Source organism: Myotis nattereri (assembly GCF_964212035.1).
Source record: "Myotis nattereri genome assembly, chromosome: 5".
NCBI classification, from domain to species: Eukaryota; Metazoa; Chordata; class Mammalia; order Chiroptera; family Vespertilionidae; genus Myotis; species Myotis nattereri.
In genome coordinates, this window is record NC_138080.1 from 108,837,498 (window position 1) to 108,865,079 (window position 27,582).

The following is a 27,582-nucleotide window of genomic DNA, read 5'->3' on the forward strand; positions in this document are numbered from 1 at the left end:
AATCCCTCAACAAGAACACTGAAAGGCGCCCCAAAAAAGTCTACTCCTTCATGAGCTAGAACAGAGCTTTTACCCACAACCCACTGCCGACTCGAAGGCGGGCCCTCGGGACGGGACCTGTCAGGACAGGGTGCTCCCCGCACGCTCCGAGCTTCTAGATTTTCCTCCCTCCTCGTCACCGCCTGCATGAGGCAGCTCTGAGTCGGGAGGCAGACGATCCTGGCCTGATGCAGGCACTGGTTTCCCGCCACCTCCCTTCCTGCCCTGTGGGCCTGTCTTTCTAACAACACCTCCGCTTCTGCTCAGCGCTCTCGGTAGGAGGATCCGCTCAGAGTGAGTTCTCCACGCTGCTGCCTCCACTGAGGCCCAGAGAGGAGAGTTCCAGGTGCTCAGGGTGCGGGCAGCAGATGCACCACCTGATGGCGGATGTCCTGAGAGCCAGCACCGGACACAGGGCTGGCGCGGCAGCCACACGGGGGTGCTTCCACGCTCGCCAGCCGCCAGAGACCTCCTCTTCATCTCCTCCTGCCCCCACCCCACAGCCCCTCCAGTTATACACATGGCCCCTGCTCCACGCCCACCATCCCTCTTTACACACATGGCCCCTGCTCCACACCCCCCATTCCCTCCTTACACACATGGCTCCTGCTCCACACCCCCCATTCCCTCCTTACACACATGGCCCCTGCTCCACACCCCCCATTCCCTCCTTACACACATGGCCCCTGCTCCACGCCCACCATCCCTCCTTACACACATGGCCCCTGCTCCACGCCCCCCATTCCCTCCTTACACACATGGCCCCTGCTCCACGTCCCCCATTCCCTCCTTACACACATGGCCCCTGCTCCACGCCTACCATTCCCTTCCCTAGACACATGGCCCCTGCTCCACGCCCCCCATTCCCTCCTTACACACATGGCCCCTGCTCCACACCCACCATTCCCTCCTTACACACATGGCCCCTGCTCCACGCCCACCATTCCCTCCTTACACACATGGCCCCTGCTCCACGCCCACCATTCCCTCCTTACACACATGGCCCCTGCTCCACGCCCACCATTCCCTCCTTACACACATGGCCCCTGCTCCACAGCCCCCATTCCCTCCTTACACACATGGCCCCTGCTCCACGCCCCCCATTCCCTCCTTACACACATGGTCCCTGCTCCACGCCCCCCATTCCCTCCTTACACACATGGCCCCTGCTCCACACCCCCCATTCCCTCCTTACACACATGGCCCCTGCTCCACGCCCACCATTCCCTCCTTACACACATGGCCCCTGCTCCATGCCCACCATTCCCTCCTTACACACATGGCCCCTGCTCCACGCCCACCATTCCCTCCTTACACACATGGCCCCTGCTCCACACCCACCATTCCCTCCTTACACACATGGCCCCTGCTCCACGGCCCCCATTCCCTCCTTACACACATGGCCTCTGCTCCATGGCCCTCTAATCCTCAGGTACGAGGAACACTCCTGAAGACCCCACGAGCCCTTACATTCCAAAGTATTGTTAAGACTTTCTAGAAGCCAAAATGACTTCAGAATAGCTGTTTTCATTTCCAAGGTCTTCCGCTGATTTCTTCATATTACTAAATACAAACAGCAAGCAAACCAACAACTTCCCCGCCTCACAAACATCATGAGACCCAATTAAATTAGAAGGAAAACACGATGAAATGGTTTCAAGATTTCCCACTGGTGTTATGGATTTCATTTCCTGCTCTTAATTCCTACTTAACTTCATTATAAAACTCAATGAAAATGCTTTAGATTTTCCACCACACTGTCTCCTTAAGGGTTGCTTTTTTTCTGAATGACAACAGCAACAAAATAAAACGTTTCTGGTTGGCTAACTAGCTGGAGAAAGACAAGTTTACTTTATATCATCGTTAGCTCAGCCTTACATTTGTTAAAAGGGTTAGCAATAATTGTATCATCATACGGACTATATATTTCTCTCATGCCCAGAGAAAAGAGGAATAACATCACCGCTTATACATGAGGAGTCCATAATCAGAAAAAGGGTGACAATCAGGGCTGCATTCCCTGGGCAATAAAGGGACATTATTCTATCTTCGGGGGATCTAAATGGATTCCATACCTTTCTTAGAATTCATGACTCTAAATGTTAGGAAAATGGCAAGAGATTTCTTTGATGTGCCTACAGTCATAAAATGAAGGGTTGAAAGGAGCCTTAGAGAACATCAAGTCCAATTTCTCACTGCACAGGTGAGGGATGGAGCCCAGAGAGGGAACACATTAATGCAGACACGGGCAGGAGGCCAGTCCTGCCTCCGGGCCAGCGTCTCTCCTCCCTCTTACATGCTCAGCCAGCAGGTGCTCCCAACAGACCAGCGCTGGGAACTCCGCGACGAGGGCGACGGCTCAGGCCTCACCACGAGAGCTCGGACCCGCCGGGAGAAACAAACCTGGGCCCTGGGCCCGTCTTCATGACGCCGTGATGACTACGGCAAAGACAGACATCGGGTGCTCCACGGAAGCAAATGACAGAGGCAGCAGAGAATGTTCCCTGGAAAGAGTGACTTTTGAACTGAGCACGAGAGGGCGAGCATATCACTCGTGGCACAAACCAGCGGGAGAGGGAGCCCCTGACCACAGTGAGCCGGCGCGGTCTGCAACGGGCGTGACCGGGGTCCGTCCCGGCCAACCAGGCGCACGCCCGCCTGGGGCAGAAGATTCTGATCCAGGGAAGAAGCCAGACTCCAAGGCTAGATGCTGGGAGGTCTCTGACCATTAAAAATGACAGGGACAGACACAGATCGCAACAGCCCAGCCTGGTGGCAGGTGGGGGGCGAGGGGGGGGGCAGACGTTGACTGCCAGGGGATGAGGGCACCTGGGGGGTGATGGACATATTTTCTATCTTGATTGTGGGGGGGTGGTCGTGGAACTGCGTGTGTGGTCAGACTTCATGGAGCTGTCCACTAGCAGGGGGACTTCACACCTTCACTTTAAAATGAAGGAAAACGATGTTCCCTTTGGGTAAAGACTCAGGGAGGCAGACTTTCTTTCATGAGGACACAGGTCTCCTGGTCACGAAGCACAACCACGTTCAAGGGCACTGGCCACAGGGGCTGCTCTGCGAGGCCATCGGGATGGAGGCCCCTCCCGGCCGTTCTCGCTCTGTTCCCCCCTCCCCCCGTGAGCCTCATGCCGCTCCCACTGGCACCTCATCGCCCTCTGCAGAGCTGCTTCCTCTGTGCATGGCGGCTCCTCTCTAACCCGGAGCTCAGGTGACAGGTGGCTTTGGTTTTTCAGAAACAATCCTCCAGGTGCGTCTGGGTTGCTCAGCGCGTCTGTCTTTGGCCTGTTTGGTGGATGACCAGCCAACGCGCTGATTTCTCCGTCACCTCTGACCTGAAACCAGCAGCGGCCCACGGAAGGGGGCGTGTGGTTGCAGCGTGCCCGTCAGCAGGAAATGAGAGGGTGAGGCGCGTCCTAGAGGAGGAGGAATGAGCTGGGAAGCTTCTGTCTATGTCACCAAATAGGATTTATTAAAAGATTTAATGGACCCGGGACAGATTAACCCAGACAGGAAAATGACATAATTAACGAAGAAAAGTAAAGTGAGAAAGCACAGGATGTGCTTCAGAAATAGCAAGTGTCCTGTTCTGCCCGAGGCGGGGGCTGTGCGGCCAGGATGAGAGAGAGGAGCCCGCAGGCTCGGAAAGGCGGGTCCACAGGAGAGAAGGCCCAGGGGGCGGGGGAGGGGCTGGAGCAGCCGGAGGCCTGTAACAACCCGGAAAAGGCTCCAGTCCTAACAGCGCCCGCTGCGCCCGGTCACCCTGACCAAGGAGTGACTTCCGAGGGTGGGGACCGGGGTGGGTCAGCACGTATCCGGGGGAGCACATGTGCTAACAGACATGTGCTGTTTCCCTGGCCCCTCTCGCGAGGGGAGAGGAGCCTGGATGCTGCATGTAGCACGCCCGGGGTAGGCTGCGAGTTAGAGCTCGGGGTCCGGCTCGCTGGGGCTCGGCACACACGTGTTACGGGTCCGGCTTTCCTCTGCACGGGAAGCAGCTGCGATGCCACCGTGGCTCCCGCATCCGCTGACAGGGAAGAGGTGGTCCCCGGAACGCGCTGCTCCCGGTGAGCGGGCGTCCTACCGTGCGGCCGTGCGGCCGGGCGATCAGGCTGCGGCAGAGCCGCTGGGAGCAGCTGGGCTTCCCGGCGACATGCGCTCCGCCTGCCGAAGCTGCGCCAACCACAGACGTGCCGGGGGCTCCGAACACCAGAAAAATAGGCCGAACTCAGTCGTGCTGACAGGGCGGCATCGCGGGCGTCTGCCTTTAACATGCAGCCCCCACGGCCCACGGGCACTTCCCGGTGAAGCAGCGCGGCTGGGCGTGGAGGCCGGGGACCCCGCAGCCAGTCCCACGTGAGGGCTTGGATGACAGCAGGTGTGGCGGGAGCGAAGGGAGCGAAGGGAGCGAAGCAAGCACAGGCCTCCCCGCCACCCACAGAGGAGCCGCAGCACGGGCGGCCGGATGCCAGGGCGAGGCCATCAGCTCAGAAAGGAACGCAGAGACCTCCCCGCTCGGACAGGAGGCTGAGACAGGACGGCGAGGCAGCGACCGCGAGGGAAAGACGGACGATTCACTGCAGTGGGAATCGGTCCTCCTCACCAACAGACACCCGCACAGGAGTGAAAAGCAAGCCAGAGCGGCGAGGAAGACATAACCAGCAAAGGACGTGCACCCGGCGTTTGTAAAGAACTCCTGCCAATTAATTAGAAAAACATAAAGAATCCGAGAGAGAAAATGGGCAAGACGTGGCCCTTCACCAGAGAGGACATGCAACTGGCAAACATATAAAAACATGCTTAACCCCCTAAGCATCAGGGACACCAATGAAACCACAGGAAGGCACACCCACTGGATGAGGGGGATGGGAAAGTCCGGCCGTCCCGAGTGCCGCTGGGGGGACGAGCCCCATCTCCGCACGGGTGGTGGGCATGGAGGCTGGCTGCCCGCTGCGGAGACCCCCGGAATGCCAGGGAAGTTGAAGGCGGGGCCCTGGGGCACGTGACCCCACGCAGCAGGGGGTGTTTGCGCGTCCTCGCGGCGGGGATGTTGGTCGCGGCCATACGTGCAGACGAGGTTAACGACCGCGAACCACCGAGCGACATATGGTAGCACGTTACACAGTGAAACCCATACAGCCATGGAATGCACCAACTACAGGCACAAACAGCCCGGAGGAGTCTCAGAAACAGGAAGTTGGATTAAACAAGCAAGACACAAATGAAGACATTGAGCTTCACTCTGTTTGCATAAAACCACCACAGAAGCAAAAACGTAAGTGGTAAAACTCTAGAGAACAGCAGGAAAGCGTGAGTGTCAGGCCCAGACTTCTGGGGTGGGGGGGAGGGTGTCAGGGTAAGCGGCGGTCACGTGGGTGTGGGCTTGATAAGGATGCCCACCCTGCACTTGATGTGTCATGCCCTTTTCTGCATTATGGATGTTTAATGACTGAGCTCCCCGCCCCCAGGAGGGCGTGTGCAGGATGGACAGCTACTGTGATGACGGAAGGGCCTGAAGGAGAAAGAATCCAGTCATCCGCTGAAACGGGCATTCCTAGGATAGCCCGTTGGAAAGAGGAGCTTCCGGGGCATCGGGCTGACGGAACTGCTCATGGGCTCGTGTCAACAGGCACCTTTCAGCCACCTGGGCCCTGTCACCTGCGAAAGTGTGTGACTTCTGTGAGGCCAGGACCAGATGCTGGGGTCGGGGACCAGCTTGTGGCTCCTTTTCTCAAGCGGGCAAGGCCTCGCCTAGGACGCAGCACACCAGTTCTTCCCACAGTGACAGGGACATGTCACCAAGAGAGCGCTGGAGGTAAAGGGAGTTCTGTTCAGGGAACACCTCTGCCTCGCTCAGCAAGTACAGGATCGCTAGCGATGCTGGCCTCTCGCTCTACCGCCATGCTTTACAGACGCCCGGCTTTACACTAGGGGAAACACACGTTGCTATAATATGGCAAACTAATGGCCTGGTGCACAAAATTTGTGCACAGGGTGAGGGTGTCTCTCAGCCTGCCTTGCACCCTCTCCAATCTGGGACATCCCTCTCGCAATCTGGGACCACTGGCTCCTAACCACTCACCTGCCTGCTGGTCTGATCGCCCCCAGCCAGCCAGCTCGCCCCCAACTGCCCCCCCCCCCGCCCCGTGCCAGTCTGCTCACCCTCAACTACCCCCCCTGCCGGCCTGCTCACCCCAACTGCCACCCCTGATGGCCTGCTCGCCCCCAACTGACCCCCCTCCCGACAGCCTGATCGCCCCTAACTGCTTCTGCCTCAGCCCCACCACCATGGCTTTGTCTGGAAGGATGTCCAGAAGGTCTCCCAATCTAATTAGCATATTACTCTTTTATTAGTGTAGATCAGTGGTTCTCAACCTTCCTAATGCTGCGACCCTTTAATACAGTTCATGTTGTGGTGACCCCCAACCATACAATTATTTTCGTTGCTACTTCAGAACTGTAATGTTGCTACTGTGATGAATCGTCATGTAAATATCTGATATGAAGGATGTATTCAGGCGACCCCTGTGAAAGGGTCGTTCGACTGCCAAAGGGGTCACGACCCACAGGCTGAGAACCGCTGGTATAGATGGTTATTCCCAAGGTAGCCACGGTGGCCGACCATCCCTGTTTGCCTGGGGACTTAAAGGCCTTTCAGTGCAAAACAGGGACAGTCCCGGGGAAACCAGACGGGGAGGTTACCCTACAGGTCACACACTCTCTCCTGCCAGTCACATGGCCTAACAGTATCTTAACACATGCGGACGGATCACGAGAATTCTCGTGTTTTCTGTTCTAAGGCTTGTGGCCAATCATGAGTATTCGCAGCTTTTCAGTGTTGTCATTTAGAGAGAAACAGTGTAACAGAAAACGCATTCGCTGAAGTTAAAAATTACAAAAGGAATTAAAAGTGATTAGTCTCTTGTTATTAATAAAAATAACTGTTTTTAATATCAATTTGATATTTTTAAAGTGCTCAGTAACCATGGATAGTGATGAAATACATGATAAAATTCTGGATATATTTGCTGACAATTTATCAGATATTCCAAGTGAAAGTGATGAAAGCTTTGACAGTGGCAGTGATATAGTTATTCCTTCAAAAAGGCGAAAAATAGTAATTTCAAGTGATTCTGAACTTGACATTTTGAACAATTCCACACATGATTTTGAGTGTAATTTGCATCTTGGGTGCCAAGATAATGATTGGTCAAAAGAAGACTTTCAACCTAATTTGGAAAAATTTGAAGATAATCCTGGGGCTACCGTTCTACCCTCTGATTCTAGGAACATCATTGAAGTCACCAACTTGATTTTTGACGATGATCTGTTTGAACTATTTTGTCATCAATCGAACATATATTATAACCAAAATTGGGGAAAGCACAAAACTTCGACAGCAATAAAGCAGTCTCCCGTTACTCCAACAGATATGAAGAAACTTTAGGACTCAGAGTGCTAATGGGACGTTCTCGAAAGGATACTTGGAAAGAATAGTGTCTACAAATCCAGTTCTAGCTGTTTCAATATTTCCTCAGACGATGAGTCGAAATCGTTTTGAACGAATCTGGACTTACTGGCATTTCAATGACAATGCACACATGACTAACTCTTCATCCAGGCTATTTAAAATTCAACCTGTACTCGACCGCTTTATTAGCAAATTTCAAACAATATATAAGCCTAGGCGAGAATTACCATTAGATGAAGCTGTGATTCCCTGGAGGGGACGTCTTCTATTTCAAACTTACAACCCAGCTAAAATTATTAAATATGGTTTACTTATAGGAATGGTATGTAAGAGCAAGGCTGGGTATATTTGCAATATGGAAATTTACACGGGAGAAGGAAAAAAATTGAATGACTCTATTCTGTCACTACTTCGGCCGTATCTGGAATTGGGGCATCGCATATACCAAGATAACTATTTCAATAGTGTTTCAATTGCAGAAACTTTATATAAAAGGAAATATCCTATGAAAGTTTGCAAAGTGTACAAAAGTAACGGTAGGAGAAGAGAGACGCATCACATTTGCCAGCTTTGTTTAGTTCCACTCCATATTACACAGTGTTTTACAAAGTATCATACTTTAAAAAGACATTAGCTTGTAAGAACATGTAATAAATAACTTTGAGATGCAATGGGTGTTTAATTTTAAAGCGTGCCTTTAACATTTATATAAAACGTTTTTTTGTACTCATTCAATAGAAACTTATCTGGCCACTGGGTAAAGCTGGCAATAAAACTACTGGTCCGCAATGCGCTAATGTCCTCAGCTCGTCCAATGCCTCGCTGTGGACACCCTCCGTTCCCGCACAATCTTGTCCAATGCCTCGCTGTGGACACCCTCCGTTCCCGCACAATCTTGTCTAATCCTCGCTGTGGACACCCTCCGTTCCCGCACAATCTCATCCAATGCCTCGCTGTGGACACCCTCCGTTCCCGCACAATCTCGTCCAATGCCTCGCTGTGGACACCCTCCGTTCCCGCACAATCTTGTCTAATCCTTGCTGTGGACACCCTCCGTTCCCGCACAATCTCATCCAATGCCTCGCTGTGGACACCCTCCGTTCCCGCACAATCTCTTCCAATGCCTCTCTTTGGAGACCCTCCGTTCCTGCACAATCTCGTCCAATGCCTCGCCTTGGAGACCCTCCGTTCCTGCACAATCTCGTCCAATGCCTCGCCTTGGAGACCCTCCGTTCCCGCACAATCTCTTCCAATGCCTCTCTTTGGAGACCCTCCGTTCCTGCACAATCTCGTCCAATGCCTCGCCTTGGAGACCCTCCGTTCCCACACATGCCTCTAAGAGTGAACTTCGCAGAGAGTAAACCGTGAGAAGAAGCGCCACTCAAGAAGCTGTGTCACAAGCACACAGTCAGCCTCCCTGATCTCTGATTCAGTCACACACTCAAAAGAGAAAATTGTCCCTGCACTAAGCATCCTCGTCACCCACTGAATGGAGACAGCGTCCGCTTCTCCGCTCCGGTGCCTTCCTGTCCCTACAGACCTGCTCTGGCAGTCGGCTCACCCCCTGGCTCCCGGCGAACGTGGAGAGCCAAGGCCTTCACCTTCGTACGGACTGTGAGGGCTGGGAACCCTTCACCCCACTTTCCTTAGAGTGAGCACATCCACGCTGATTAAAATACCTGCCCTGATCGTGAATTCCTTCAGAGTCCAAGGTGAAGCCAGGGAAGGACTAGCTGTCTCACAGATGCAACATACATGTGCACACACATACACCCATACACCGCAGGCCCTTATGAAATGCATACATGTGCACACACACACCCATACACCGCAGGCCCTTATGAAATGCATACATGTGCACACACACACACCCATACACCGCAGGCCCTTATGAAATGCATACATGTGCACACACACACCCATGCACCGCAGGCCCTTATGAAATGCATACATGTGCACACACACACCCATACACCGCAGGCCCTTATGAAATGCATACATGTGCACACACACACCCATGCACCGCAGGCCCTTATAAAATGCATACATGTGCACACACACACCCATACACCGCAGGCCCTTATGAAATGCATACATGTGCACACACACACCCATGCACTGCAGGCCCTTATAAAATGCATACATGCACATACACACCCAATGCACTGCAGGCCCTTGTAAAATGCATACATGTGCACACACACCCCCATACATCGCAGGCCCTTATGAAATGCATACATGTGCACACACACACCCATACACCACAGGCCCTTATGAAATGCATACATGTGCACACACACACCCATACACCGCAGGCCCTTATGAAATGCATACATGTGCACACACACACCCATACACCGCAGGCCCTTATGAAATGCATACATGTGCACATACACACCCATGCACTGCAGGCCCTTATGAAATGCATACATGTGCACACACACCCATGCACTGCAGGCCCTTATGAAATGCATACATGTGCACATACACACCCATGCACTGCAGGCCCTTATGAAATGCATACATGTGATATTGAAACACTCACGTTCTCAGTAACTAGTTATGTTCTCCTCTGACCCTTGCCAGTAAGCTCCGACCTCCCATCAGTCCTGGTCAGCACCTACTTTCCTAGGGGCCTCGGAAATACAATCTGGCTGCCATCTTACTAAACAGGGTCTTTTTATTATTATTATTATTATTATTATTATTATTAATTTCAGAGAGGAAGGGAGAGGGAGAGGGGGATAGAAACATCAGTGAGAGAGAACCATTGATCAACTGCCTCCTGTGCACCTCCTACTGGGGGTCGAGCGCAGAACCCGGGCGTGTGCCCTGACCTGGAATTGAACCCTGACCTGCTGGTTCCTGGGTCGACGCTCAGCCACTGAGCCACACCAGCTAAAGTGTGTCAGGGCTAAAACGGGGTCTTGGAACAGACAGGGGACTGTAGAGAGCTATGAGCAGTGATAGGCCTGCTCCTCCTGGACTGAGGCGCCGGCAAGGAAAGGGGCCGCTGAAGCCTCTACACCCCGCCGGGAAAGGTCCGGCTCCGTGTCCCGGGACCAGGCAGGACGTGGGCCGGAAGCGCACGAGCTGTGCCAGTCCGTGCGGAAAGCCCGCGCTCGGTCACGGCTCACCCACGGGGGCCTTAGTCCCATCTCGCTCCTGCCACCGAGGAATGGGGCACGGCCCACATAAAGGGTTACGGAAACGATGCCAGCCTGCAGTGGGATGAAGTACAGAAACACAAAACTCAGTGTCGCTGCAAGACTCACCGGAGGGAACACCCGGGAAGAGTGCACACCTTGTCCTTCCCCGTTCGAAAGGCTCACATGAGGGGGTGAGCACCGCTGTGCCTGTACGTGGCCCGGGGACTGGCCCAGGGGATCCTCGCAGGCCTAGGGGCAGACATTACTGTTACAGGAGAGGAGATGGGGGCACAGCTGTGTCACGTGCCCAAGGTCACAACGCTGAACTCCGACTCCACACTCTTAGCCGCCGCTCTCTCCTGCTGTTTGCAAGTTCTCTCTGGCCTCGTCCTCAAGGTGGTAAAAGGAGAGTAAGACAGAAAGTGCTGTGGCAAGAGCCTGTCCCATTAAATATTTAGAAACGCTATTTAAATCATCAGATGCTCTTCAAAACGTCCCCGATTGCCACACCTCCTTACTCCGTCACGAGATCAAAGAAATGACTGAGCTGCACCTGGGCACGTGCGATGTCTTTACATTCTCGCAGCGTGTGCTGGAGGAAAGCCAGGCACTGGGGGCTGGACCCTCCACGCACAGCCCGGGGCAGGACGAGCCAGCGGCAGGTGGCCAGCCCTCCCCTCCCCAACTTCAATCAACACAAGCCCTGCTCACATTCACTTGCGGAGACACGACTCTCCATTTCGCTCAGATGCCCAGCCTCGGAGCAGACGGCGCTTCGTGTACGTGTGCCGCGACAGAACAGGCAACAGCGAGGCCCCTGGCAGCCAATTCGCTGTGCAGAGACCTGGCAGGACCCGGGCTGCAGGCCGCGCAGTCAATGGGCTGGGTCCTCGGGCAGGCGGCGCGGGCTGCCCAGCGGTTCACTGCCGGAGAGGGAGCTGTCAGTGCCACGAACACGGGGAGACTCCACACAGGTAGCGCCCAAGACCCCAAACCACCCGCACGGGTCATTCGCAAACCTGTGTCATGCGTTAAAGTGAGACTCTGACTATAAACTAAGCCCGCACGTGGCTGCATAACCAAGGACACGCGGCAGCTCTTGGCTGTGGTGATTCCCGGGCTGCTGAGGAACGGGCACGTCCAGGCTGGAGGAGGGAGGGATCACGCTTGGAGAGATCAGCGAGTTCCCGGACTTCCCCTTTCATGACCTTCCAGGGCAGAACCTGCAGGCCCGGAGCGCTGAGGACCAGGCTCGAAGCAGCGGGGGGCGTCCTGGGTGCAGCCTGAGCCGGTGTGTCGGGCTGTGATCCCCGCACATCTGTCCCGGCTCAGCTCTGTGGAGGCCGCACCGCCACCCACCAGTTCCCTTCCGGGTGGTTCCGTAGCACTGCGGGTCCTGCCTCTTCCCTCCTGTCTTCTGTGGCCTCCCATCCTCACCCCTCTCTCCAAGGGCCGGAGCTCCTCGGGCTCGCATCTCTCCCTCCCTCGGAACTCCTCCCCATGATGCTCCTCCGCCCTCCCTCGCGGTTTAAATGCCGCCTCTGCGCCAGGCTGTGTCTCCAGCAGCCCTCTCCTCTGCGCTCCAGGCCTGCTGCGTCCAGATGGGAGTCGCTCTGGCTACGCAGGCTGCTTGCAGGATCTCTCTCCACCTTTGCAGGCCCAGCCCTTTCCGACCCCGTTGTCAGTACTCCAGGAAATGCTGCCAGGGGCTCGCTCTAGGCCCACTCCATCTGCAAGTCCTGGCGGTTCTGCTTTTTAAAATCCTCATTTTGTTAGTATTTGTTCACACCGTAACCGTGGATCTGCTTTTAACCAATCGCTTGAATCTGTTCACGGGTCCCCACTTCCCCTGCTCCGCCTACTCCAGGCCACCAGCCCCTCCTGCCTGCAAAACGAGGGTATTAGCAAGAGCTTCCTAAGGGGCTGTTTCCCGCTTTGCCCCTGAGTATCCACTCCTCCCAGAGCAGCCAGATTTTCTTAAAGCAAATCCGATCACGCGTCCCCACGTCTTTCCGCTGCCCTCAGCACGGCGCCGAAGCCGCTCCACAGCCACAGCCGCAGCCACAGCCACAGCCACAGCCGCCTGCTGGCCTCTGCCGCTCCCTCCCGCACACGCGCTGCCTCCAGCCGCCTTCCCGCTGCTTTCGGTGCCGATGCTGCGGAACCCCAGCCCCTTTCTCCACGTCACTGGCTCCTTCTCTCCCGCCTCTCGGTCCCGTATTAGATGCCTGGGCAGGGCTTCCCTCGCCACCGATCCTCCTGTGCCCTCACCTGCCCCTTCCGTTGGCCCGTTGGCCCTCACCGGATGGTACTTCTGCTGAGAAGCGGGACCCGGGCCCTCATACCAGGACAGGAACGCCTTCTCTTTACCGCCGCAGCCAGGCCCCTGCTGCAGGCCTCAGCCTGGGGGCCAGCGGAGAGCAACCGCCAGGCACATTCCCAGGAAAGCAGACAGGCCGTCGGTGAGCTCCATCCTCAGCTCTGTCACTGCGGGGGCCCTGGAGCCCGGATCCCCCCCCCCCCACGCAGTCACCCACAGACCTGGTGGGAGAAGGCTGCCCGGGCGCCTTCAGCCGGACGCCAAGAAGAGGGAGGGCACAGGGCAGAGCTGCGGGGAGACGAGAGAAAAGCTTGTTGGCCCTCCGGGGTGTCTGGGGGCCGCGCCTCATGGCCCTGCCACCAGGACAGCCGCTCCCTCACCACTCACGGGGCCCAGCCCACAAATCCACGCAACGGCCTCCGTCGGACACCCGCAGGACTGCTGTCACCCATGGAACGTGAAAACCCGAGTCCCTCCAACACTGAGGCAGGCTGCCAGCATCGGGAATGGGTGCAGGAGAGCAGCTGGGCTCCGCCGGCCCCTCGCACCTCAGCCCGAGTCGCTGCGCACACGTCCATCTGCGCGGCCTTCCCTTCCGTCGGTCCTCCCCACTCCCTGTCCGGGTCTCAAGGACTCAGGGTGCACTGGCCTGGAACGCCTCCCACAGGGCGCCAAGCACACAGGCTGCCAGGTGACAGCACCTGCCAGGTTCCGCTGGCTCACCGCTCGTTGTTTGACCTTCTCCGACCCTCCCACACGCCCACTGACCTCCAGGTGACAGGCTCCCCCCGGCCCAGCCCTGAAGTGCACACGTGCCCGGGGGAGACCATCCCGGCCTCTCTCTGACCATGAGGTCCCCTTTCCTCCGCTCCCCTGTGTGGGAGAGCTTCACCTGGGCATCTGAGCCCTCTGCCTACGACGCCAGAAAGGGCAGGCTGACCCCGACCCCGAGCGCCCAGAGTGCACGTATGAACTGACCTGTGCTCTGACCACGGGCTCTCCTTGGACACACAGGTGACATGCGCCCTCGAGGGTCACCAAAGCTGCCCTGGAGGCCCCGCCTACGTCCGGGCTATAAGTGAACAGCGGCAGGATCCCCGTGGCCGCCGTCGAAGCACATTTCCTTCCCTGGAGCACCTCGGTGGCTGACGCCAGTGCGATGAGGTTCCTGTTACGTGAACAGGTGAGTGGAGGGGCACATGCCCTGCACGTGGGAAGAGTAACACTGGCCATGACCCTCTGGAACAGCAGCCAATGAAAGTACGTGTGTTGGACGGTGTCATGGACGACATGCTAGGTGCCCAGTCAGCGATGCCTCCTAATCACTCAGCACTATCAAGACCAGCTTCGGGCCCGGGCTGGGCAGCTCAGCTGGTTCGAGCGGCACCCCGATACGCACGGTTGTGGGTTTGATCCCCAGCCGGACACACACAAGAATCAAGCAATGAGTGCCTGAGTGAGTGGAATGATTCTCTCTCTCTCACTCTCTCCGATCAATAAATAACATTTAAAAAATAAGGCGAGCCGAAATTCCCCAAGGACACTGTCACGGGGAGAGCGGAGGGGAAGGGGAGGCTGGAGCCTCGTTCTGCTTGTTGTACAAGGACTGGAAATCCATTACAAACCCTCCCTGAACCCGCAGTTCCAAATGCCTTAGTGAGCAGTTGCCTTGGAATACTAAACATTTTTCTCCACAAATAAATCTTCCCTGTAATAACTCCAAGAGCTTGCTGGGTACCTACTTCGTCTCCATTTGAGATTTCCTGTAATATCACCACTAGAGGCCGAGTGCACGAAATACATGCATGGGTGGGGTCCCTAGGCCTGGCTGGCGATCGATCAGGGTCTATCAGGGCCGTCTTGCCCAGAGCCGATCGGGGCCGGGCCAGCTGGGACCTGCTGGAGAGGGCCTGCCAGACTGGGGGAGGGACTGCGGGAGGTTTGCCAGCCTGGGAGAGGGACCAGGGGAGGTTGGCCGTGGAAGTGCATTGACCACCATGGGGCAGCTCCTAGTTGAGCGCTTGCCCCCTGGTGGTCAGTGTTTGTCGTAGTGACTGCTCGACCGGTCGTTCTGGTCGTTCGGTCATAATGGTCTCTTAGGCTTTTATATATAGACTAGAGGCCCGGTGCACAAAAATTTGTGCACTCGGGGGGCAGGGGGGGTCCCTCAGCCCGGCCTGTGCCCTCTCGCAGTCTGGGACCCCTCGGGAGATAACGACCTGCTGGCTTAGGCCTGCTCCGGGGTGGCAGAGGGCAGGCCCAATCCCTATGTGCAGCCCCTGGTCGGGCTCAGAGCAGGGCCAATTGGGGAGTTGGGGCGCCGCCCCCTGTCATGCACAGAGCAGGGCGATTGGGAGCTTGTGATGCCACCCTGAGTCATGCTCAGGGTAGGGCCGATTGGGGGATTGGGGCACCGCCCCCTGGCACACTCAAGGCAGGGTCAATGGGGAGTTTGCGGCACCACCCCGTCACGCACAGAGCAGGGCCGATCAGGGATCAGGGGGTTGGGGAGCTCCCCCGTCATGCACAGAGCAGGGCCCATCAGGGGGTTGGGGAGCTCCCCCATGTCACACACAGAGCAAGGCCCATCAGGGGGTTGGGGAGCTCCCTCCTGTCACTCACAGAGTAGGGCCGATAGGGTAGTTGGGGCACCGCCCCCTGTCACACACAGAGCAGGGCCGATCAGGGGGTTGGGGCGCCGCCCTCTATCACCCACAGAGCAGGGCCGATCAGGGGGTTGGGGCGCCACCACTGTCACACTCAGGGCAGGGCCGATGGGGAGGTTATGGCTCTACCCCATCACACACAGAGCAGGGCCCGTGGGGTGGGGGGGTTGGGGCGCCGCACCCTGTCACACACAGGGCCGCAGGGCGATCAAGGGGTTGGGTAGCTCCCCCCTATCAGGCACAGAGCAGGGCCGATCAGGGGGTTGGGGCGCCTTCCCCTGTCAGGAACAGAGCAGGGCCAATAGGGAGGTTGTGGCCCGGCTCCCTGTCACACACAGAGCTGCAGGGCGATCAGGGGGTTTGGGCGCTGCCCCCTGTCATGCTGATCCCAGTGCTTGGAGGCCTCGCGGCTCCGCTGATCCCGGTGCTGGGAGGCATATTACCCTTTTACTATATAGAATAGAGGCGTGGTGCATGGGTGGGGGCCGGCTGGTTTGCCTTGAAGGGTGTTCTGGATCAGGGTGGGGGTCCCCACTGGGGTGCCTGGCCAGCCTGGATGAGGGGATGATGGCTGTTTGCAGCTGGTCACACACCCTTCAGGGTGGGGGTCCCCACTGGGGTGCCTGGCCAGACTGGATGAGGAGATGATGGCTGTTTGCAGGTGGTCACACACCCTTCAGGGTGGGGGTCCCCACTGGGGTGCCTGGCCAGCCTGGATGAGGGGATGATGGCTGTTTGCAGCTGGTCACATACCCTTCAGGGTGGGGGTCCCCACTGGGGTGCCTGGCCAGTCTGGGTGAGGGGCTGAGGGCTATTTTCAGGCTGGGACTGAAGCTCCCAACTGCTCCTTTTTTTCTTTCTTTTTTTTTTATTCTGGGCCAGCTTTAGCTCTGGCTCCAGCTCTGAGGCCTCAGCTGCTGAAAGCAGGTATCTGGTTTATTTAGGTTCTATAATCGAAACAATGTATAACTCCAGCTCTGAGATCCCAGCTCGCTGAAAGCAGGTTTCTGGGGTTTTGTTTAGCTTCTATATTTGTTACAATGTTTCTTATACTGCAAGCTCAGAGGCTGGCAAGGCAGGCGGGGAACGTTGGAATCCTCCGTCACTGAAGCAAGCAAGCCTCATGTTAGTTTCAAGCTGCCTGGCTGCCGGCCGCCATCTTGGCTGGCAGTTAATTTGCATATCACCCTGATTAGCCAATGGGAAGGGTAGCGGTCGTACGCCAATTACCATGTTTCTCTTTTATTAGATAGGATTGCTGGGCACCGTGAAAGGCTGAGGAGCTGAGACTGGGACCCTCCTGCTCTGAGTCTCAGTCCAGTGCCCATCGTCCCACACCATCTCTCTGGAAAGAGCCACGCATTATTACCTATTTATTTACTCAGGAAATACTTGTCCAGCCAGCCAGTAAGCGTTTATTATTTATATGGCCAGGGACTGTTCTGAGTTCCCGAGCCTTCAAAGACCAAGAAATAATTCAACTAAAAAAGGGGCAGGGGGGTGGACAGAGAAGCTGAGTAGACGTTTTCCTAAGGAAGATATTCAAATGGCCAACGGGACCATGCAGAGGTGCTCACTGTCCCTAATCATCAGGGAAATGCACGTCAAAGCCACAGTGAGGCGTCCTCACACCTGTCAGACGGCTGTTGTCAAAAAGACAAGAGGCGAGAGCTGATGAGACCTGGCGAACGGGAAGCCTAGCACTGCGGGCAGGAACGTGGGCGGATGCAGCCCCTCCGGGAAATGGTGTGGACGTTTCTAAAAAAACGTAAAATAGAGTTACCACAGGGCCCGGCCTCCCACCGCCGGCGATCCACCCGAAGGAACGACATCACCATCCCAGAGGTGGTCCAGGCAGCAGGAGTCACAAGAGTCAGGACATGGGAACAGCCCCGTGTCCACTGACGGAGGAAGGAAGAAAATGTGACGTGTACGACTCAGCCGAAACAGAAGGAACCCTGACATTTGTGACAACACAGAGGGCCCCGCGAGCATGATGCTGAGTGACACGCGTGAGACGACGTGTGATCTCACTTACAACCTCACTTACAGGCGGAATCTAAACCACAGGACTCTCATCGCAGAGGACAGAGCGGCAGTGGGAAAGGCGGAGGGGAGGAATGGGTAAGGAGGTCCGAAGGTATACACCCCCGTTTCCCTGGGGATGTATGGACAGTTAACGACACTGCATTCTGTATATCTGAAAGTCGCTGAGAGAGCAGATCTTAAAACTTCTCATCACAACAACAAGAAATGTGTAACTGTATGGCGATGGATGTTAGCTAGACTTATGATCACCATTCCTTAACATGTACACATATCAAGTCATTACATTGTGTACCTTAAAATAATACACTGTTATATGTTAATTCTATCTCAATGAAACCGGGGGATTGGCAACAAAAACAACACTTTTTTTTTTTGCCTTAAGGGATTAAATTTAGTAGCAAACAAACAGCCACACGCAAGGAAGTGAACAAAAACGTGAGAGCCACAGAGAGGCAGAGTACTCAGTGGTACATCCTATATAATAAAGAGCTAATATGCTAATTAGATTCTATACAATAAAGAGCTAATATGCTAATTAGATCCTATACAATAAAGAGCAAATACGCTAATTAGATCCTATATAATAAAGAGCGAATATGCTAATTAGACCAGACAGTGGAATGACCTTCCAGACAACCTTCCGGAATGACCAGTGGGCAGGGGCCGGGGCCGTGGGGCTGCGAGCGCGGAGGCAGCCAGGGCCGGATTTTGTGCATCGGGCCTCTAGGACAATTATGTGCATTAAAGCGCCGTTTGCTCATGATTGTTGCCATTTCAAAACATAATGTGGATACAGGTTTAAGAGCTAAGACAGAGCAAGCTATGATTCAACAAACATATTCCAGGCTTGGCAACCTCAGAATTTATTGTTCATTAAAGCTGTATTTTAATTATCCTAGTTTTAATTAAGGTATTATGTCGAGTTGGCGAAATGCAATTATGGGCAACTGACTTAAGGTGTCTAATAGGCTAATATTTGAAAAGCAATGCATTATTATTGTCACAAGCTCTGCTCATGCAAAATGAAGTGGTTTTTATTTTCGAATGAAAAATTGGTGCAGAGAATATTAAGCTCTTGTCATTGAAGTTAAACACTACATTGCCAACTGAAATGGAACCAAGTCATCCTAGGACCGCCTTCCCTCAGGGCCGCCAGCTGGCCCCGGGAGGGCTCTCCGGTGGGGACCTGCCTTTGCCCAGCGCGGCGGGCACGGGGCAGCAGCCTGCACATGCCCGGCAAACACCACCAGAGAGGAGACGCCGGGACGACCTTCACCAAGTCCATCTGCACCGGCCGCTGCTCGCTGCAGCCCGCTGCCTGCTCTCATCGTGTTGACAAGGTAACCCTCCATCCACCATGACGCTGCCTGGACCCGAGAGCAAATGACTTCCCGCGGCGATCTTCACGGCCCCCTGGCAGCGGCTTCTGATAAGTCAGCGCTCCGCACGCCAGTCGCTGAGCACGGGGCTGACTCCTCCGTCTCCTCTGCGGACACCTGCCCGGGAACGTCAGCGCGGACAACGGGACTCAATGGGACTCCTGCGTGTCGTTAGGACGAGCACAGCAAGCACTGAGGGGCTTCAGAAACGAGCACCTGGAGGAGCCCACGCGGTCTGCACAGGAGCGGGCGTCCTGGCCGAGGGTCCCCTCCCATGGCGCCGGGCCCAGCTGCGCCTGGCAACGCGGACGCGGAGGGCGCGTGGGCGCAGGAGCCACGGGCTCAGCAGGGGCCCGCCGTGGGCCGCGCTGCCTTAGTTCCCATCAGAAAAGCAAGGACAACCGCACACTATTTAGGCTGCTGCGAGGATCAAATGAGTCATTACCCAGAAAACACTTCCCACGGAGCCGGGCACTCAACGTTATTAATAATTACTGTTATTAAATACCACCCCGAGACTACCACAGGAATGATGCGGAATAAAGGAAGCCACACACAAAAGATTTCATGTTCCATGACCCCACTTACAAGAAATTCCCGGGCAGACAAGTTCCCTCTGGTGATGGAATCAGATGAGGGGCGGGCAGGCCGGGGAGGAGGCAGCCACTGTGTGAGGGGCCCTGCCGGGCGGTGATCACAGCCACTGGCTCAGTCCCCCACCCCCAGCTTAAACCTGTGCATGTGTACAAATCCTCAGCCAAGGTTTTTTAAAATGTCACCTGCTAGCGAGGCTGCCTGGGACCACTCAGAGCAGGGGTACCCCCCCTCCCTTTCTTCAGTTCTCTCTCATCCGCCCCTGCTCGCTCCCTCATAATGTCCATCCTCCCCTGAAAGCATCCTGGTCGTTAAGCTGTTTCCGGGCTGGACCAGGACTCACATGGCAGCACCCCCAGAGCCTCGTTTCTGTCCCAGCAGCCAGGACAGGGCCCGGCACAAAGCCAGTGCCAGGAGGCATCTCCTGAACACACGGGTGAGAGCGAGGGGGGCGCATGGGTGAGAACGAGGGGGGCGCACTGGTGAGAACGTGGGCGGGGCGCAGAACTGGCCGGGAGCTCCCGCCCACAGGCATCGCCGAGTGGAGGTCGTGCCCCACGCCCAGGAGGGTAAGACTGCCCCAGGGCAGACCTGGCGGAGGAAAGGTCTAGAACCCACATCTGCTTACAGCAAACATGGCTCCACCCACACGTATAGAACCCTCCATAACCAGTCACAAATGCCTATAAAACAATACAACAGTTTAAAAGCTCATTATTTTGAAAGTCCCGTTAACTATAAAAATGTCATTATAACCGGGTCTTCATTCAAGCGTTACGTCGTGGCTCCCACCCCAAGTGCTAACTGACACAGACCCCTGAGCAGCGGCAGGGAGAGGGCGCTGAGGCCATGGCGTCCTGTCCGCAGCGTCCACAGTGTGAGTCGGGCGGCTTCCTCGTCCCGGGATGCTGCTCGCTGCCCGACTCACAATCAGGACCCTTCCCAGCGAGGGGCTCCCCGCGCCGGTGGGAGGTGAGAGCGCGGGCTCTGCGGCCGTGGCATCGGCAGGGGCACCGGGCGCCGTGTCCCCCTCCCGCCGGCGGCCGCGGGCGCCATCAGCCAGGAGCGGCCATCGGCGCTCACGGAACAGGCCTGTGCGTCCGACCTGCTGACCGCGCTGTAAACTCCCTCCCGGGGGAGGCGGCTGCATGGCGTCCACTCCCCATTTCATGTTGTGAGAAATAAAGGGACACACGCACAGACATCTTCCCGAGAGAACACAGAACAGTTTAGCATCACATGAGGCTCCATTTCTCAGGACACGGCCCTCCTCGTCTCTGAAATGCAGACAGCAGCCTCGCTGTTTGGATCCCGGACACCAGAAAGTAAACATGCATTTTCTTCATCATCTCACATAAGCGAAACCTGTAATTTCCTCTTCAAAATTCCGAGTATCGCTTATTCTTGACTGTTTCTTGGTCGTTCGCTTCCCAAGTCAGACCCCCTCAGGGATGGGCTCCCTGGGGCTGGGCAGGCTCCTGCCTTCCGGGGAGCAGCCTCGCAGGCACCACAGGACGGCGCTCACTGTCACCCCCTCCCCGTCCCTTCGCCAGGCAGCACCGCTCCTCCGCGCTGCAGAGCCCGGCCGGCCGGAGCACAGACAGAGGGGTTCAGTGGGAACACTCCCCCAGTGGGGAGGCTGGGGCCACAGAGACGGGCCGGCACATGCCACCAGGACCACGGCGCCGAGGGACGGGCTGCCGGCATTTGGTGGTGAGCTCGCGGGGACAGACACGCGCTGGCCCGCACGGTGGGAAGACTTGGCCTTTCTCCTCCTGTCCCCCCGCCCCCGTCCCTCCTTTCAGCTCCTGTGCCTGCCGCCCAGCGCATTCCCAAGCTCCAGGAATCGGGGCCGGGCCAGCGCGGGAGGGCGGCCATCGAACGTGCCCTGCCCCTGCTCCTGGGCCCGGGAGCAGCCCAGTTCCGAGCCAGGCCTCCCCACTGGTTTGGTTCCGTGTCCTCTCAATTCTCCGGGACATGGTCCTTCACTGTCACCTCTGTGACCTGCAGCCACGGGCTCCTCTCGCTGGCCGGTGAGCTCACACTCAGCGTTACAGCCTCTAACGGCCACGACCACCCCGACACCCAGCTCCCCGAGTCCGAGGAGCCGATCTACCTGGGACCCTCCTGCCCATCTGCCCTGCCTCAGACCCACGTGTCCGAACAAACTCCAGACACCACCGCCACCCCCATGCACACACGTACACACATGCACACACGTACACACGTGCACACACATGTAACACCTGCTCCACCAAGAGCGCCTCCCAGTGGTAGCTCCATCCTGTCACAGCTCAGGTGGAATGCCTAGAGCTCTCCATGCTTCCTGCCTGCTCTCAGTCCCCACCCCCCCAACAGACAGCCTCCTGATGCCACTCAAACAGACCTGTGTCCGACACTTCTCACCACGCCACCCACCCGCCCCAATGGCAGCGGTAGCCCCCCACCCGATGGCGGCGGTAGCCCCCCCTACCTGCCCCGGTGGCGGCGGTAGCCCCCCCAACCCGATGGCGGCGGTAGCCCCCTACCCGATGGCGGCGGTAGCCCCCCACCCGATGGCGGCGGTAGCTCCCCCCCACCCGATGGCAGCGGTAGCCCCCCCGACCCGATGGCGGTGGTAGCCCCCAGGCCTCTCGGCTCCTGATCATGCCTCCCACAGTCTGTTCATAACATAATTCTTAACCAAAGACCCGTAAGGGAGGCTGCGCTGCTCTTCTGCTCAGCTCCTCGGTGATGGCCAGTCCGCGCATGGCCAAGCGGCCTGGCTCTGAAGACCCAGCCCAGCCACCTCCACAGCCTCGTCTCCAACCTCCCCGCCTGCCCCCCCAGCTCTGCCAGCCCCCCGCCTCCTCGCGCATCTACCCAGGGCTTCAACTTGCTGCTCCCACGGACACACCCCATGCCTCCTCCCTCGCTGCATCAGGTCTCGCCCACATGTTTTATCAGAGGCTCCTGAGTCCATGTCTGACAGGGCACCCCAGCCCGCACTCCTGCTCCCCCTCCGTCCATTTCCTCCTCGCCTTCCCCACCCGCTGCGGGGAGCCAGGCGTCCAGGAGCGGCTCCTCCATGTGCGGGGGCCCGCGGGGACCTTCCTCTTCCTGCCAGGCCCGGGTCAGTGCCTACACAGCACGAGCCCTCGAAAGTGCCTGTTTTTAACTTGTTTGCATTGAACGTGTCGGGGAGGGCGGCTAACGAAGGCGCACGGGTGCCGGGCACACAGTCTGCCACGCGTGGCCTGTGGGCTGTGCGCAGGTTCCCACCCACTCAAGTCCCCCGGGACGATGGTCGTTTCTGCTGCTGTTTCTCCGCACTATTGACCCCCTCATCCACCCAGAGTCCAGCTCAAGAGCAGAGGCTGCTGTGAGCAGGTGCCGGCCCGCACGTGGCGGTCACCGCACATCTGGTTGCCACCCCCCCGCCATGCTAGGCGCCGGGTGACCCCTCCACAGAGAGTCCCTTCTCCGTCCCAGGCGCATCCCACAAAGCCCATCCGTAGCTGGAAGGCCACCGTTGCCTGCTCTTTGCCAGAACTTTCTACAGTTCGCGACCAGCAGACCCCATACGAAAGAGCCCGTGTGCACGCATGGGCAGGCTCCGTGGGGACGTGGGCATGTGGGTGTGCCCGTGCCTCACGGTAACCCGTCCGAGCCGATGGCTTCCCATTGAAAGCTAGTGTTCCAGGAGAGGGGAAGAGACCAAGGACCGAGTACAAGGCTAAGTAAGAGAGAAGCACGAGGCGGCCGGCCAGGGAGGCGGAAGTAGCTGCCGCAGGCGGGGGAGTGACGGTGGGCCGGGTTTGAATCCCGCTCCCTGTGCCAGCTCCGGGCCCCTGGGCGGGTCTTCACCATCTCTCACCTCCACTCCGAGCGCTCTGAGTGGAGCCAAGCAGCCCTGCCTCAGAGGCAGCCGCCAGGGTGAGAGAAGATGTGCTTAGAGGAGGGACCGAGGAGTATCTGCTGCTGTTAAATCAGCCCTGGGCTACGCGGCTCATTCCTCAAGTCAGGAAACATCAGGCTGACTGTCTCCCTCGAGATGAAAAAAGAGGCATTTAACTGTAAGCCCAGAGCTGACTGTCGAAGGCCATGGGTGATGCTGAACAGTAGGGCAGGGGGGGGTGGGGCGGGGAGGCTGTCCCTCCCCCAGTGGACAGCACCGCCAGGGCACTGCCTTCGGACGCCAGGTTAGAGCAGGTGCAGAGCCTGCCCTGCTTCCCTCCGTGCCACTGGCTTGGGTCACACGTTCTGACCCCTCCGGGGGCCTGAACAGACCCAGTCGCTCTGGCTTTGTCTGCCCAGCCTGTGACGGGGCGACGCAGGGCTGCCCTCCACCCGCAGCCCACGGCCGAGCCCTCTCAGGACGGCAAGGCACGCCTCTGAAGGACGCACGCGGGGGGCGACCAGGCTCGGGCTCATCTGTGACACCCTGCACGGCCGGCGCTTCCTAAACAGGAGGTGAGGATGCACGGAGATCCGACGCCGAAGGGCTTGCAAACGTGTGAACACCCATCACCAGCCTCGTGGCCTCTCGCTAAAAGGGCGCTGGCGTGTCCTCCGGTTGGGAGAGCAGTCACTGCTCCGGGCGGGCAGGCCGTGGACGGAGGGGGCGCTGGCTACGCCGCAGCAGCGTCGGGGTGATTAGCTCCCCAGGAAGTAACCCGTCTTTAGCAAGAACTGGCAGGTGGAAGAAACGCGCTGATGAAATTAGTTGTTTCATTCCATGTCCTGTGTCCTCCCTGGATACATGCTGTCTCATGAGTCTACGTGGACCACAGGCGAGCAAACAAGCGGCCAGGCTCACTTGCTGCCGAGTTAGAATTCTCCTTCCACCACGAACTGTGCCCCCTGCCCGTCCGCGGAAGCTTCGGTGTTTGAGACGAGCCCGTGTCGACCCCCTGCTTCCCCCCCCCCTCCCCCCCCGCACCAGCTCTTCCCGGGGCTCATCCCAACTGGGCCCGGCCACGCGGCGCTCGACACGAGGACCCCCCGGCACACCGCACAGGAACCGCCCCGCCTGCCTTCTTCACGCGTCTTTGTTTCACCCCAACGGCAGAGGCATCTGTGATCACTGGAACCGAGACAAGGTGGGCGGTACCCAAGCAACTTTTAATAAAATAAAATGAAGGAGAGCAGTCATCCCATTTCTAAGGTAACTGATCTTTTTACTAGAATTTTAAAACATGGCTTTTATGTAGACGAGCTTACAGCATTTCATGATTATTCCGGATGGTCATCTCTGAGCCCTTCCCATCTGGTATATCGCACTGCAGAATGCCCGGGTAGGAAACATATGCCCACGCTCTTTGTAATCACTTAAAGCTAAATGCAGAATGTGGCCAGGCCGGAACACCTTGAAATAATGCTTAACTAATCACAAAGCAGCTCTTCTGCAATAGGTGAGCGGACCTCTAATTAGACGGAGGAAATAAAGCTGCCACGGCAGGAGGAAGGGACAGAGAGAAATGCGCAGTAATTACCGCGCCATCGTCAGCGGAAGCAGCATCACACGCGGCTCACGAAGCAGCTCTGTACGCGACCAGGCCTCCTCCCCGGTGCTGGGAGCTGCGCACACGCAGGCTGACCTGAGGTCGCCAAGAGTCGCTCGCAGAGGGAGACGTGGCCGTCAGGGGCGGGAAGGGCGTGCGGCAAACTCAAGAATCATGGTACCTGCTTTCATTTTTTAAAAACACATATTATAATTGATTTCAGAGAGGAAGGGAGAGGGAGAGAAACGTCAATGATGAGAGAGAATCATGGATCAGCTGCCTCCTGCACGCCCCACACTGGGGATGGAGCCTGCAACCCAGGCAGGTGCCCTGACCGGGAATCCAACCGTGACCTCCTGGTTCCTAGGTCAACGCTCAGCCCCTGAGCCCCGCCGGCCAGGCGGTACCCGTTTTCTTACTCGCTCGCACATCCCCCCGCCAGGCGAAGGCCGCTGCTCACTCAGGACCGGGCAGGGCTGCGGCTGGGATACTCTTTTCAGCGATCGGTGGTAAACGCAACGTGTGAACGGCGCTCGCAGGCAGTGGCCGTACATTGAAGGGGACGTTGGGGAGGACTCACATTCTGTCGCTGGGAATGATCTTGTGTCCTTCTCGGAACCAGGTCACCTGGGGCCTGGGGTAGCTGTGGAGGGGCGGCAGGTCCAGGATGGCCGCCTGTCCCTCGGGCACCGTCTTCCTCTGCTCTCCAGCCAGGAAACTGCCCATATCTGCGGAGACAATCAGGCCTCTTAGGTTCTAGAAAGCTCTCTCTGAGGGGGAGGGGCCCAGGTGGAAGGAACTGCATTTCACAGCATCCCCGACGTGGCGAGGAGGAGCCGAGAGGAGAGGCTGAGCATGTGCTGATGGTGCCGGCTGGCGGGGAGAGGCCCGGGCCAGGTGCCCACGGCCAGGTGCCCATGGAGCGCCATCAGCAGCCTCGCCCGCGCTATGCTGCTGTGACAAGACGGTTGCTAATACTTTCCCCTGGATGAGCTGCTGGAAGCTGCCTAGAGCCACACGAGCCGGAGGCCGCTCTAACATAGAGCTCTCAGACGTCTCCTGCTCCCGAACCCCTCACGCTGGTTTCCCCACGCCCCGCCCACCGGCGCCCCTCTCAGGCTCTCCCTCCCTTCATTCCTGGGGCAACTGCTCCCTCACAGCTCTCCTGGGGTGAGCCATTTGCAAGCCCGGGCTCATTTCAGAGGCGCTCCCAACCCCATGCGCCGACTTAGTTTGGGGCAGGCGGGTGTTGTTCCAGTCTTTGTGCTACTTGGTACCAATTTAGAAAATGAGGTCACGGGAAAACCAGCCATTAGCACGTGGGTATAAGTGGCCAATGTTTACATTAGTAACGTCTGAAATTTTTTGAATGATTAGGCACACACATATGTGTATATGCATAGACATGATCTACATACATTTGTCTGAATATATAGGAATTTGGAACAGAATATCTCTATTATCAATGGCTTTTTTATTCAAGAGAAACTATTTCCTATATTACAAGCAGCATTTAATAGTCTAGGACAGCGATGGCGAACCTATGACACGCGTATCAGAGGTGACACGCGAACTCATTTTTTTGGTTGATTTTTCTTTGTTAAATGGCATTTAAATATATAAATATGAAAAATATAAATCTTTGTTTTACTCTGGTTGCAAAGATCAAAAAATTTCTATATGTGACATGGCAGCAGAGTTAAGTTAGGGTTTTCCAAAATGCTGACATGCCGAGCTCAAAAGGTTCGCCATCACTGTTCTGGGAAATAAATTTAATAGATTTAATAGATTAGGAGAGCAGTTGTGGTTATTTTAAAGTAAACGTTGTTATCAAAGAGCAGGAGAAAACAGCAGTAAGAGAAAGCATAGGAGATAAATCATTAAGCAAGAAAAAGTCCAAAATTTAATTTTACAAAATAGCATTTACTAGATGATCATAAATTCCAAGCCGTTAACTTATTCAAATGTCTGGGTGTGACTTTATTGATTACGTTTTCAATGTTTCCATTGGAAAAGCTCTAAGCAGCCTTGCCGGGAGATTGGGCCGAGTGACTGCCCCACAATTCAGAAAAGCCGCTGCCTTCCTAGTCATGGAAGATGTACGTGAACATGGGTGATCTGCACTCAGGCCCCAGCAGCCAGGGCACAGGAGAGCAGCTGGGAATCGCTTTAGTTCGTGCGGAACACTGACCACTGTGGGCCTGACTGTGGGCAGAATAACGAAGGAGAGAAGGCGGCCATCGCTGCCCAGCACGGCCCCGCCAGGAGCGCGCCGGGTTCTCTGGCCCCTGTCAGGACGCACGAGTGTGGAATTAACATTTCATGACGCCCTTTGCTTTCTTTGGAAGGAAGAGACATTCTGGTAGCAAATTCGCACTAGAATGAAGCAGACAGGCCACTGTAGATGGACGGAACCT

At 56.7% G+C, this 27,582-nt stretch overlaps 1 protein-coding gene across 1 annotated transcript in view; it reads right to left on the minus strand.

Moving 5' to 3' along the window:
* Positions 1-27,582, minus strand: part of SDK1 (sidekick cell adhesion molecule 1) — a gene marked incomplete at its 5' end in the record, with an annotated part of 547,830 nt that overhangs the window by 258,343 nt on the left and 261,905 nt on the right. The window contains one exon of the mRNA XM_081093020.1: positions 25,746-25,893. Coding sequence (XP_080949146.1) covers positions 25,746-25,893 — 148 coding nt within the window. The remainder of the gene's footprint in view (positions 1-25,745; positions 25,894-27,582) is intronic.